The sequence below is a fragment of the Otolemur garnettii genome, unplaced genomic scaffold (assembly GCF_000181295.1).
Source record: "Otolemur garnettii isolate 467f Iridium unplaced genomic scaffold, OtoGar3 scaffold00002, whole genome shotgun sequence".
NCBI lineage: Eukaryota > Metazoa > Chordata > Mammalia > Primates > Galagidae > Otolemur > Otolemur garnettii.
The window spans coordinates 34,204,963-34,220,003 of record NW_003852397.1 but is presented as its reverse complement, the minus strand read 5'-3'; the positions used below and the strand labels follow the sequence as shown (position 1 = coordinate 34,220,003).

The following is a 15,041-nucleotide window of genomic DNA, read 5'->3' as shown; positions in this document are numbered from 1 at the left end:
ATTCTTGATTTTGTCCACATACCTGGATCACTGGATTTGATTTGTTAACTTCTTGAGACCAAAAACCTCCATCTAGAAAACAATTATCCAAAGAACAGGTGCACCACAAATGAGTGGTTCTCAAAATTTCTAGATGACCAGCATACCCTGGAATATTAACCTCCCTAGCACACCTTTTATATTCACCTGGATGGAGTTGAAACACATTCTTCTTAGTAAAGTATCACAGGAATGGAGAAGTAAGTGTCCAGTGTATTCAGTATTAATATGAAGCCAATATATAAGTGGCTACATGCACACAGGAAAGAAAAACACCAAGTATCTACAAGTGAGGGGGAAGGATTAGAGGAAAAGGGAAGGAGGGAGGATGATTGGCAAGTTTTCACTTAATGCACACAATGTAGGGGTGTACGGCACACCGCCTGGGTGAAGGGCTCAGCTATAACTTGAACTTTACCTTAGAAACAAAAACAATGTAATCTAACATTTGTACTCTCATATTGATCTGAAATAAGAAAAAAGTCATAAAAACTCTAGGCAATCACATCTACAGCATAAGTAGACTGCAATGACCAACACACTCTTCACTTCTGTGTCAACTTCCCACCTAGGCCAGCTCGTTGTATGCTCTTGGTATCTTCCAGGAAAGATCCAGGCTTCAGCTCTCCCAACAAGTTGCCCTCTCTATCCAGTCTCCACCCATCCACTCTCCATATCATTGCTCAGCTTAGGGCTCTAGCAGGTCTCCTCACATACAAGCCTCCACTGCAACAAGAACATGTTTCACATGGTCATCCACAGACAGAAGCCAATAGTAAAAGTCCCCATCCTAAATAGTACCAGGGGAAATAAGTTTCTCAATTCTATTAATGTTTATAATTTAATTGTTTAAATCAACTTAATTCACTGATGTATGATATACCTTCAGAAAAAGAAATCCTAAGTGTATAGCTTAAGAGATTTTTACAAAGTGAACCCACCCTTGGAATACTCAGACCCAGAAACCAAACACCACTGGTACCCAGAAGGCCCCTTGACTCCCCCTCTCAGACATTACCCCCAAATGTAACCACTATTCTGACTTCTATCACCCCAAATTAGTTTATCTGCTTTTGAACTTTAAATAAATGGAACAAAAAATATCGACTCTTTTGTGCCTAGTTTCTTTCCTAAACTGCAACAAAATAACAGGAATAATTTATGGTTGTTATTTTTATGTCCTGTTTCAGAAATATGTATGTAAGACTATAAATATATTTATTTAACCTTTACTTCAAACCTGCCACCCTCAGTATATGGGGCTGGCGCCCTACTCACTAAGCCACAATTTTATTAAGAATTGTTATTCATTAAAAGATCCCTGTAAGACCATAAGCCAACTCACATACTAAGAGAAGACCTTTTTGATATGTATCACACAAAAGACATAGCCAGAAGAAGGATATGTAAAGAAGTTCTACATATCTATTTTAAAAAAAATTAAAACACCCCAATTTTTTAAATGGGCAAAAGACTTGAACAGGCATTTTCACAAAAGAGAATATCCAAATGTCCAAGAAACAAGAAAAGGTGCTCAACATCGTTAGTCATTGGGGAAATTTAGTCAAAAAGTCACAGGAAGGTACCATTACATAACCACCACAAGGTTTACAATCAAAACACAAGAAAACAGAGAAACACTGACAATACCAATGTGAGTGTTCAGAGCAACAAGAATTCATACACCCTGTTGAGTGTAGAAATTGGTTTAACCAGTCAGGAAAACCACTTGATAGTTGCTACTAAAGCCGAACATACACATATACTATGACAGCAATTTTACTTCTAATTTTAGCAATTACTTTAAATGTTTAGAAAATTATTTATGGAAATATACATAAGCCAGGAGAAGCCTTGAAAGAGCACCCTTTCAACAAATCATCAAGTACTCCGAAGAAATACATCATTAAAACTTGTATTTCATCAGCGATTCTATTAGCTCCAATATAAAAGTATCTGAATAATTCTATTGGCATTGAATATAAATAATTAGTATGAATTAATAGAAATAAGAATCTAAACAATTTACTTTATTTCCTTCAAGAATAAAGGTGAAACTATATTAACAATTTGAAAAATTACATCTATTATACCTACAGGATGTCAGAGCTTAGAAAGGAGATAGAAAATAAAAAGTAGCAGGATGGAGAGAGTCATATGGCTTGTGATTCTAATAGTAGCTGAAATCAGGTCACTTATCCCTCTATGGCCACACTAATTGGTCAAAAGCAACAGAGGCTTCACGAGCAATATTCATAAAAAAGCAGCCTACCCCTTCCTGGGCATTTTCAGTTCAGATAGCAGACACCTGCTACCCATCAGTCTCTCACAAGTCCACTGGTGTCAACCCAGCACTACGTTATTTGGTTTGCGCTTAGTCGTTACTATTTAAAAACAGAGTCTTGAGAGTATATGCTTGCACTAGTATAACATGTGTACACATGCAGCTATCTACAGCAAAAAAACAAATTCGCAAAAATAGCTGTTTGAAAGACCACATCTTGTTCTATTAATACCCACATGCTGCAGTATTACATAACAATTTTTTCCAATTCTGTTATGCTAATATGCAAATAAATGAATTCAACCATAGCTAGGAGCTAAATGTACTAATCAGTATGGCCTTGTGTATCTCTAACTACAAAAGAATTTTATATGATCTCTTTCTGTTCTGAAAATCCCATGATTCTCCATTATTAATCACTTTTAAACCCAGCTACTTGGTTTCTGGAATGTTAATATCTGCAATATTAACATCAGTAATTTTAGCACTCTCCATGAAGATACCTGACTATTGATTCCATAGTAATATATTGAGAGTATTACTGTACTCTATGAAATTCTGTAACTATTTGCCAGTTTCAAAACAATAACAGGGATAAATACTATCAGAAATGGCCCACCTTAAAAAAAATGTTACTAATTATTTCCTACTTTACCTTCCAGGACCCTAAAAGGTGTATAAGTATAAATTGATATTTTGTTTAAAAAAAGAAGAAGAAGAAGAAGAAGAAGAAACAAAAATGGAAAATAAGCCCCCTAAAAAGATTTCTAATCCATCAAAGGAGCACGGAGAAGAAAAGGACAAAATCCCAGGTTGTGGACCAGACAGAGCCCCAGAGCACAGTGGACAGGACTATGGTTATGGCTTCATGTTGATTAGGTACACATGGGTTGCATCCCAAGATTCAGCTACTAAAAGCCAAACTTTTCCAATTAAAAATCAGGTGTCTATTTTAGGACTGGTAGAAACTGCCAAAATTAAGGAGCCAGAATGGCTTGGGCGAGTAGGAGGAAAAAGGGAAAGCCAAAGTCACTCAAGAGGATGGAGTGGGAGAGCGTGATGGAACAGTTAAAAGCGTGGGCTTTCAAGACAGTCAAGCTTAATCTGCATGCTCGCTTTGCCTCTTATGAGCTCTGTAACCTTGCTTGAAAATTCCCAAACTTTGTGGAATGGGTTTCCTTGTCTATAAAGAGAATGACAATGTCTCCTTACAGGTTCTGTTGAGAGCTACATGAGGCAGTGCATACAAACCATGTCTTAGTATCTCCTGCACCCAACCTTTGCATTGCAACAAAGGGCAGGATTTCTAACATTATATGACAACATATGCTGAAGGATTAAAGATTCTACTCCTACAACTATGTCTATTAATACCCTGGATTCTTTATGTATCTTCTTTTTTATTAATTTTACAGAATTCCCAGTGAATAACTTTTCACTAACCAATATTACTGACAACAAACATTTAAGTTAGTTCCTTAAAAATAAAAACTGAGCAAAAGCTATAGATGTTATTTAAAGAAACCAAATAGCAGAAAAGTGATTAAGTGCCTTAATAAACAATAACACTCTCTTGCTATGTTTTTTAAATTTTGATAGCGAACCAAAATCAAAAGAAATTTTCAAAGGTCTAATTCTTATTCCAGGGGCACAAAAGAGACAGATCATTTATATTAACATCTTACATAACAATTCTGGAACCAATCAAACTCCTGGATTCAACTTTAAATAAAGGCATTTCTTTCCCTTTGTTTTCAAAATTATATACATAAAGTCAATTTCTTCTTTGGCTTACATGGCCCACTAAGTTTTATATTCCAATCAAAACCAAGTGGAGTTAAGTCTAACTAACACCTTTATCAAACTCCTAAGTTCTGTCATTCCTGCCCATTTATTCATCCATTCACACATTTATTTAACACATATATACATGCTTTGCACAAGACACTGACTAGATGTTTGCGTAAACCCAGGGTGAATAAGATGCAGTTGCCTGTGAGACAGAAGAGAATGGAGAGTGGCAGAGCGATGGTTGGAAGGCAGAGAAATAATCTGTCCAACCAGGAAGCAATAAACTGAGGAAGACCTTAAAAGAAAAGGAAAGCATGCCAAGCCAAAAAAAGAGAGGTATGAAAACAAAGGCTAAGTTTAGGCAGAGAGGGCAATTTAATGGGTCTCTAACATAGGCTGTAAAGGAGTTTGTAAGAAGATTTCAAGTAGGGTGACCAATTAATTATCATCCAGACTGGAACAAAGGACGTAAATCTGGATTGTCCTGGGCAAATCAATACATATGGGTGCTTGGTGCGATGAAATTAGTACTCAACACCCTCTGATCACATAGCTGGGGGTATATTTACATATGTACACAGTTATATTGAGGTATCAGATTTAGAAAGGCACCAATACAAATCATTCTTAAGAGCATCTATGGAACGTGTTCTGAGAAATTTCTCTAAGCAGTCTGCTTATTTCAAAAGGCAAAACTTCCACAATGGGCATGGCAGGGTTAGTGACATCCAACTCAAAGTGAGTTAAAAGAGTCTGCTCATCGCAGTATAAAATCTAACTAAATAGAAACTAAAAATTAGAAAAATATACTAAGTAATGCTTACAAAGTGCTTATTAAGTGCCATACACAGCTCACACATAATCTCATTTAATCTGCAAAATGACATTTTAGAGGATTTTAGAGATGGCGCAATAAGACATACAAACTTCAGTATCTTGCCCAAGGCCATACAGAAAGTAAGTGGGGGAGCCAGAATCTAATCCAAACACCTAACCCCATACTCTCTTTTCTTCCTATCACGATTCTGCCTCCTGAGTAGTCCAGACATGTAACATGTGGCCTGGGTGCACCCCAGCTGAGATTATTAGCTAGAACACTTTTTACCTAATTATCCCTACCCTGTGCTAGTGGCCAGAGGGCCTTGCCACCTGCCCTGCTCTCTTACTCTGGAATGGGCAGGTGCCACTTATTCTGCCAGCAGGCTGGAGCATTCTCATAATTGTTGCTAAAGCTCAACGTAATTAGGTACGTATTTTAGGTACCCTAAAGCTATGGAATTAATCTGACATAAAGAAAATAGTCATGACTGAAACTTCCCTGGTGGCTCCATGCCTATTTGAGTTTACATCACAACTGACACTAGTGTTAAAGCACAACCCTCCCAGATTCACTTTTAATATCAGCAGAAAAAGCTCGTCAGGCAGGTGACAAACATGAAGTTTCAGATCCTGCACGGTGCAGCGGCCGCTGGTAAAAAATATCTGAATCCCACTAATTTTGGACAAAAAGGTAGTTTAAGGAATTCAGAGGTCGGGGAGATAGTAAATAATGGCATCCAAAACTTAATATTAATAAGGAATAGAGTAGGCGGTAACTGTGGTTCAGTGGATAGAGCACCAGCCCCATATACCAAGGGTAGCGGGTTCAAACCCTGCCCCAGCCAAACTGCAACAAAAAATTAGCCAGGCATTGTGGCGGGTGCCTGTAGTCCCAGCTACTTGGGAGGCTGAGGCAAGAGAATCCCCTAAGCCCAGGAGTTGGAGGTTGCTGTGAGCTGTGATGCAACTGAACTCTACCGAGTGTGATAAAGTGAGACTCTCTGTAAAATTTTTTAAAAAAGGAATAGAGCATCTATCTATTCTTGAACATACAGGTATAAAGTCTGAAGAAAAACTATGAATGCTTCTGCTTCATTTATATCTGCATTTAGGCTGTACAGTATTGTACAGTATTGTTTTGTTGAATATTGAGGCATAGATAATTTCAGTCTAATTTAGATGCCTTGCAGAGCACACAGAACTCTAAAAGGAAATGAACATATTCTGGGAGAGAGCATTTTAAGAAAATAACTTAAGTGGCTGATATCAGCAATTAATGAAGAATTTCCTGTCAGCTGCCTATTTAGATTTGGTGAAAAACAATGCAAATCAAATAAAACAATTTGGAAGAGAGGTTGGAAAAGAGGGAAGAAAGGCAAAAGGCAGCAGGTAATTTTTAGAGTGTGAAAATTACTACACTCTGATTATCTTTGAAAAGTGAATTCTGAATGGAGACAAAAGCCCTTCCAGCGGTTAAAACAAGCAACCACGTTCTGTCTTTCAATAGCTATCTGGTATGGTCTAAAGTGCATTAGTACAAAGTAAAATGGAGAGTTGCTGATTGGCCATTAGATTTTTCTGACTTAAAAGATCCAGGCTGCCTATCTATCCAGACAAATTCACTCTGTAATCCAATTACTGTCTGTTTAATATTTATGATATGCCCACAGGTTTGCTGGGCATGCAATTATCTTTGTTCCCCCTCCCATTCAAAAACAATTCTCAGATGCAAAGTTTTATTCTTTAAGATCTAATTCCAAAATGGTTATTGTGTGCTTGTTATCTATGCAAAATTGTTAACTACAAGCCAGCTTTTGCCTGCAAGGAGGCAAGTTTATGTAAACCAGGGACCAACACTATATATTAACATATGTTAAGTTTTTATTATTTTTGTTTAAATGTTTATAACAGTTGTGAAAAGCCTGCTTTCTCCATGTTATAAGCATGAAGACATCAGCATATATTTTATTTTAGTATAAAGATAGCAAAAGTGTTTCTCTTACACAATAAGAATCTATGATAATGACCATAGAGATTAAGAAAAATAAGGGCTGCCCCCTTAGGCAAGGTCAGACTACTGATAGCTGTGAAGCTGAAAGCCCTGGTCAAGCAGCCACAACAGGTGACTAAACAGCTGCCTGACTACATTATCTGTCAACTTCTTATGCCAGCAAAAACAGAGATCTTTTTCTCCCTCCAACATCTCCTACATTTAAAAGGGAAAATCAAATCCAGTGTTCCAAACCACCAATGCTACTTCAATTAGATCACAAATTTAAACTGCCACTGTAATTTGAGGGGCAGTAGAGTACAGCCTTACCCAAGTGGGGTACAGCCACTAGCTCCAGCACCTGCACCAAGGGTTTAACCTCTCTGAACTCTGATTTCCTCCAGTCTCTGTGATTGGTGCAAGATCAACTCAGAGGTTTCTGGTAAGCACTATTCACGTGTTTTGCACTTAGTGAGTGTTTAATAAATGGTAGCTACTGTTACTGTTTCTAAACACCAAAATAATGCAATGCTTGTGTTCCTGTGGCGAGATCAAACTCAGCCCTGGCCAAAAAACTGCAAAATAAATAAATAAATAAATAAACAAACAAACCAACCAACCTCTAAAAAGGAAAAGGACACGAGATCAATAGTTGCCATAGTTTGGGGGTGTGGGAAAGAAGAAGACTACAAAAGTACCTGCTGAAATTTTTTGAGGTGATAGAAATGCTCTATATCTTTATTATGGTGGTGACCATGTGACTGTGTTTGTCAAAGCTCTTAGAACTGGATACCAACAAGAGTGAATTTTACTGTATGCAAATCATCAACCAAAGTATTTAACTAGTTCTGATTAAAATAAACCATCTAAACTAACAGACATTTTAACTTCATTTATTTCTAAAATTAAAAAGAAATCTAAGGCCCAAAATGCTACTTCATATTTTTAGACAAGCTCTTGAATTCAAGGATTGAGCTATTTGTAAAAAATGGATGCCATCTGAACAATTAACCAAATTAACTATTTCAAAATAAAGCATAGATTGTATTGAATAGTGTAATGAGATGAATTATGGAAAGAGAAAATGAAAGTAATATTTTCATTTACTAGATTACTTAAGATAACAAACATAATAGCTTCTTCCCTAAAAATCCATTAATGAGCCTTTGTAAATAATCTCAAAAATATATCATCATTTTCAATAAGCTAAAGAAAAGCAGCAAATTCTGGTGTTGATTTCTATGATTTATTTATTATATTAAGGTATTTGTAAAAGGTTTTATAAGGCTGGTTACCCTGAATTTTCATAAACATTGTTAACACAACCAAGGAACTCTTTTGGTATATATATCTATGCATATATTTTGGCAGAAAATGTTGTTTTGCAACAATTTCTTACTCAATACTGTATTTACAAAACAGAGTACTAAAGAAATGATTTTCAATGAGAAATATAATTCAGGTCAGCCTACAGTGTACTTCTGCATTGAGTCCTGCACTTCAGCAATAATCCCCTTTCTTTGCTCACCACATATCACATTTAGGTCATTATTGCTCTACCTGACTACTTACTCCCCACCTTAGAGAGATGTCAACACTATAATGAAGATGAAAGTCCACAGACCACCTGACTGCATGCATGCTTATATTAAGCAAACAAACAAACAAACAAACAAAAGGACATCAAGGAAAGATGTCACTATTGCTTTTTTTCACTTGGGCTTTTGCTTAAGCTTTTTATTCTTTTTTAACAAAAGTGAAATATTTCTGCCATTCATGTGACAATAGTATCTGTGCAATATTCATTGCTTTATCAAATTTGATGTTAAAGTAAAAAACCTCTTTTTCCATTGTCTTGATGCCATAAGTTATGTCTTTAGAAAATACCACACTAAATTTCTAAAATCTTGATGCTTCAAGGCATCAGTTCAAAAGGAAACATACCAAGTAGTTACCTGTTTAAATATAGTATTCTCTATTTCCTATAAGCCAGGCTTGATCAATTCTCAATACTACTCCCATAATTTTTAAGAGTGTTTAAGAAAATGGAAGTTCTGGGCTGCACCTGTGGCTCAGTGAGTAGGGCACCAGCCCTATATATTCAAACCCGGCTCCAGCCAAACTGCAACAAAAAATAGCCAGGTGTTGTGGCGAGTGCCTGTAGTCCCAGCTACTTGGGAGACTGAGGCAAGAGAATCACCTAAGCCCAAGAGCTGGAGGTTGCTGTGAGCTGCGATGCCATAGCACTCTACAAGGGCAACATAGTGAGACTCTGTCTCAAAAAAAAGAAAATCCAAGTTCAAAACAGGCAAGAAAACGTAATGTTAAACCATCTTTAGAGCTTCAAGATAATAAACAAGATAGGAGACTGGTAAATCCAAAACCACCTGTTTTAGAAATCAACAAAACTCAAAGAAAACATGTACTTCCTCCATTCACTCAGTAACAGGTTTATCTAGCCCCTGCTATGCTCCTGGCATTTTGAATCTAGGCATACAATGGTGAACAAGAAGCCAGATGCCTTCATCAGAAAAAAGAAAGATGAAAATATCTTTAAAAGTTATAGAATTCAATATAAGTATCAAAGTCATTTCTAAAACCAGTGATTGCTGAACAATTAATCATTTTTCCATGCACTTCTAGTAAAACAAGCAATGAAGAAATACCTAGTGACAAGTTAGTAATGCCATATATCAAAAATATTGACAAATCATCCTTCTTCCTTATCTCTCATAAATCGTAAATCAAAACAGATTCTGTTGTAATTCAGTAAGTTACACTACGAATTCCACTATGAACACTAATAAAGTTTGATTTTTTTTTTTTGAGGGCAAAAATAAGCCCTCAAAACAATGGAAAGAAAGAGATTAAACTTAGGCTGGCTGGTATCTTCTCAGGAATTTTCATCTCAAATTTCATTAACAGCACAATGCAAAATCACCACAAATATTTGGTGGCAAATAAAAACAAATGTCACATAACTGTCAATAGAACTGATTAGCATGAACAGTGGAAAGCAACTTCCAAAGAAACATAAGCTACAGACTACAAGAAAACGTCACTAAAAGCTAAGTCTGCAGCAAAGTTTAACTCTTAACTTGTGCTGTAGGTAGTTAATACACTTGATCCCTTAGTCCTTCAATTGTGCCCTTGCCTAGACATAAACTGTGCAAACAGATGACAAAGCGAAATGCAGTTTCACAACTGCCTCTTACTTAGAGTAGCAAGGTGATATATTTCACTAGATTACTGCAGAAGTTGATAACACCATCAGACATTTTCGTAGTACTTGGAAGACTTTCGCAGGTCCAGTTAAATTTCAAATACCACCAGTGCCGACTTTCTTTACTGTGACATGCTCTGCTCTCTCTCCCACCAGTTATCAATCACAGGAAGGGTGGGTGCAGCCTGTCAACGTGCTTTGCTGCTCACTGTCCTGATAACCCCTTGATTTTCAGAAAGCCACATTTTCATATTTGCTCTATACTTGAGCAAGCTGAATGAGCTAGTCTTGCCTAAGGCTCTGCTCTTCTAAGCTCATCAACTTTTCTTTTCACTTCACGTCATGAGAAATATTTTTACATTGTGGACTAAACACTAGAATGAAACCACCACAAACTCAAGAGTTCCTAATATTACTTTCTGAGTTTAAAACGCACCAAACAATCAGTGGCTTTCTCCTGCTACCTAACACTGTGCAAAAGATACCACAACCAAACCAAAAGAACTTCCACAAAACTGGAGGCCTGCCCACTGCAGTAAGGAAAAGATTAAATCGTATGGAACTGTAATCTCTCCGAGCTTTTGCGCCTAAGAAAGCGGAAATCTGCATTTATGTTCAGAAACCGACTCACTCCATTTCTCCTTGTGACTGAGTGGCCGGAGACCGTACGCCCTCAAAGTGTAACCATTTGCAAAAAGTAACTAGCCATACACAGATCCGAAGAAACCTATTAAATAATCTCTGTTCATCGCCTGGGATTTTTCAAAAACTATTTTCACACAATCCCCCTTTTAAAAAATACACTAGAAACCTTACAGAGTGTCTGTTACCAGACTAAGCTCCCACAGAAGAGTATGCCCACCCAGGCAGGTACAAGGCCCTAATTCCAGATCAATCCTGGAAGAGGTGACAGCCCCAAGTTCAACTGGGGATGTCTGAACACAGCTCCTTCTGCACATCAGGAATCACCTCTCCATTCCTTCCAAATGCCATTTGCACCCAATCCTTGCTCAACCACCACAAGCACCCTGCACCAGGGGTTCCTGTTAACAGTGGGCTCCCCTTCAACCCCTCCTTTCACCATCACTTCCTCCGGGAGGAATCAGACCCCAAGGACGCCTGCGGTGGGCGATTTGCGCCCCTCTCACACCTACCTTGATGATGCTGCTCCGGCGGGGCAGGCCGCCAGGCTTGCTCTCCCGGGGGAGGGGACAGACGGCCGGGCTGGGGGTCGGGGCGAGAGCCACGCTCCGGGGTCCCTTGGCGGGGCTGGCCCGGGCTTCGTCCCCGGACACGCCGAGGCTGCAGTCTCCGTTGGAAACCCCGCCGCTGTCATAGCGCGCCCGCCCGTGGCCAAGGCGACCTCCCCCGCCGCCGCCGCCGCCTTCGCCGGCTCCGGCTTTCAGGACGCCCTTGGCGCCGAGGGCCGGGCCCGGGGATGTGGGCAGGGCCCCGCCGGCGGCGCCCCCCCGGCCGCACTCCGCCATGGGCGCCCAGCGACCCGCCTGCACAAAGCCGCGTCCCCGCGTCCCCGCGTCCCCGCCGCCGCCTCGGGCCGCCGTGCGCGGCCCCTCCTCCTCTCCTCCTCCCGCCGCCGCCGCCTCGGCCGCTTCTTCCGCTTTTTTTTTTTTTTTAATTTAGATGTGATGTTTGTTTCGGGCTCGCCTTGCGCACGGTCAAAGTCGTGGCGGCAGAATTATCGGAAGATTCCTGCAGGGGAAAGAAGAGAGAGATAAGTCAGCCCGGGCGCCGGCGGAGCCCGGCTCCTGGCACCTGGGGAAGGAAAACACGCCTCGACACACGCGCCGCTGCGGGCGCCAAAAATAACCCGCGCGGGCCGGGCGCCCACCCCGGGCAAGCCGGCGCCCACCACAGGGGCTCGAGGCTCCCACCCGAGGTAACGGGGCGCCCACGTCAGGGGCTCGGGACGCTCTCTCCCAGACCCCAGGACGGCCACCCCGGGGGTCGGAGCACCCACCACGCGGGAAAAGGGCGAGGGGAAGCGAGCGGCGCCCCGACGCTCTCTGACCACGCGGAGGCGCCTCCGAGGGTCTCGCGGCTCCGGGCCGGCGGAGAGTGACGCCCGGGTCTCCCCGCACCCTAATTCCCCGGAGGCCGCCTCGTGCGGAGCCCTGTCACGTCTCCCCCGGGGCCCCTGCTGAGGCCCGCGGCGCCGGGAGGAAGCGCACGGTGGGCAGGGAGGCGCGGCCCTGACAGTCGCCGTGCGGCCCCGGGGCGGCCAGACCCACCCACCCCCACCCGCAGCTGTCTCCTCCCGAGCTCGGCGCTGCCCCCTATAGGCGGCAGGGACCCTCCGGGCCGCCCCCCGACCCTCGGTGAGCCGCCCGGACTCCCGCTGCAGGGTGCCGCCGTCGTGGCTGCAGTCACCGAGGGCGAATCACGGGGCCGCGGGGACTTATCTGCCGAGCGGACGGCGACGGGCGGCGGCCGCAGGTCTTACATACCCCCAGCTTCCCCGGAGCTGCTGCAGCTGCCAATCACCGCCCGGAGCCCCGAGGGGCACCCTCGCGCTGGCCGCCTTGCCCCGAGCTAGGGTCCCGGGGCTAGAGGAGATCGCTGCGCCTCACTCCTGCACCCCTCCCGGCGCGCGGAAACTCGGTCGCCTCCCTCCCAGGTCGGGAAAAGACCATGCGGACCCTCCCCGCTGGGCTTCACCGGGGGTCAGATCCATTTGACATACTGAAACCAACGCTGTTCCCTTGGGCTTCTAAGCTGTGAATTGATTCAACTAGTTGCAGGGATGCTGGGGCAGGGGTGAGGGGAGCAGTGGCAGGCGGGTTCTGAGGGGCAGAGGACATCGACAGAACCTCTTTCGTGCCCTCTGAGTCTTCCCATGGAGATTTATCATCTCCCTCTAAGTGACCTTCCTGATCCCACCACCAGCGATGCCAGCTGGCCCTGCCTCCTGCGGGGCCCAGCCTAGCTCACTCAGCCTCAGCTATTGGGGCAGAATCTTGCTTGCGTCGCTACAGCTGGTCCCTCCTCTCTCTGCTCTTCCCACACTCGCTTAAGGCAGAGTGACCAGCCTAAAAAAATTGACGATAATCGAGTCACTCCCCTGTGCACTTATAGCAGACAGGACCCAAACCTCCTAGCATGGTACTCGAAGCCCCACCTAACCTGTCCCCCACCCAGCTCTCCATCCCGTGATCCCTGGGCTCCATCCTCCTGCCCTTTCTGGCACCCCAGTTCTTCCCCAACTCCTGTGCTTCCTTTTCCAGGAATACACTAGCTGCAAGGAGCGAAGGAGAAACTGATAGTCCGCAAGGGAGTGAACTTAAAGACCTTGCTTTCATTAGCTGATGTTGTAGCAAATTGCCAAGTAGCCTCTGAGGATATGGGCTTTGCATACATAGACATACTCGCCCTTGCCCCTGAAGCAACATCAAATACTTTCATGTTATTCTTGGGGGCGTTTTAATTCTTCCAATCCTCTGGATTCATGTTTTTGTAACCCATCAGACAAGCTTTTATACATCTCTTGCCAACCTGGGCCTACACACTAACAGAAATATTTTCACATCGATGAACAACAATGTTTTAATATTTTATTCAGTTTCATCTCTTTTTCCTAATTTTGTTTCAAAACAAGATTGAAGTTTTTTTTCTGTCTTGTGATCTTTTTGCAGAAAAATATTCCCATAATCCAAATCAGGTTCTTAATTTGCCTTATCAAATTTATAATCAAAACAGCCTGCAAGTATGCTTTAAGGGAGGAAAGGAAGAATGCTGGGGCCTTTGTTCTTAAAGTTCTCTAATTTTGCTATTTTGAATAAATACCAGGAAGTATCTCTGTCCTTTCTGTGTATCTAATCTTCTCAGCATTTACCAATCACTAGTAAAATGCTATGAGAACCATAGATCCTGCACCTCTTACCATGAATTTCCTGAGTTGTGTAGAGACATACTGAGGTTTAAACCCCGGTAATGTTCTTTATAGAACCACCATTTAATTCTCCAGTGCCCTATAAAATGAGCACCTATCTATCTCACTCTAGACTCCCAACAGGTCAAACTAGGGAGCTTCTTTGAAATAGACTTGGCATTTAAATTAAAACGTTTCCCAAAGCATCTTGGCAGACCTGTAACTGATGATGCCAGAAGCCCAAGGCCTGTGCCAGCTTCCTTTTCATCCCCATAAGTGTTTGTCTCTCACAAGCCACTGGTCACACCCGCTGAGGTTACAGCCATGCTTCTTCATCATGCAGACAGCCAAACTGTGGGTACCATCTCTCAGACACAGTGATGGGAAGCAGCATGTTCCTCTGACATGTGCAATTCTTGACTCCCAACAGGCTTTTAATAAGCTAAACTCAGATTTTTTTCATCACAAACAGTATAGTAAGCAATTGTTTCTACTCCTGCCTGCCTGTCCCTCTGCAGTTACTAAGTGATTACTTTCCATTTCTCCTGTTCCATGAGCAATGTTATTGAAGAAATTGTAAATATTTTGCCAAAATTGTTGCCGAAGTATCTTCATGGCATTGTGAAATTCATAGAAGTTAGAAAAAGAGCCAAAATACCATAGTCATTCCTCAGTAAATATTGTTTAATAGCCCCTTCAAACTAATTTTCAGAGCAGGGCAATAAAAGATGGGCAAGACAATAAGAGAATGTTCGTTGTGGGTAACTCCATGGTCCTTAGGCCAAATTTATTTATATACTAACGGTTAGGTTCTGATGAGTAATTTATGATATTTAAAGTCAATAGGTACCTTTAAATCTCCGTATATCAAGCCAGCAATACATAGATTTATTTAAGTTTTCTTCACATTTCTGTCCATCTCAACTTTTAATCTTTGTCCCATTTCACCAAACTGTCTTCTGTTTATTTGCATCATTCATCTGATACCTAGAACTTGAGCTATTCAGGC

General features: G+C 41.9%; 1 protein-coding gene across 1 annotated transcript in view; it reads right to left on the bottom strand.

Moving 5' to 3' along the window:
* Nucleotides 1–11,708, bottom strand: part of PLCL2 (phospholipase C like 2) — a 192,555-nt gene extending 180,847 nt beyond the window's left edge. Inside the window, exon 1 of the mRNA XM_003781727.2 lies at nucleotides 11,301–11,708. Within this exon, the coding sequence (XP_003781775.1) occupies nucleotides 11,301–11,633 (333 nt within the window). The 5' untranslated portion in view covers nucleotides 11,634–11,708. The remainder of the gene's footprint in view (nucleotides 1–11,300) is intronic.
* Nucleotides 11,709–15,041: the final 3,333 nt, after the last annotated feature.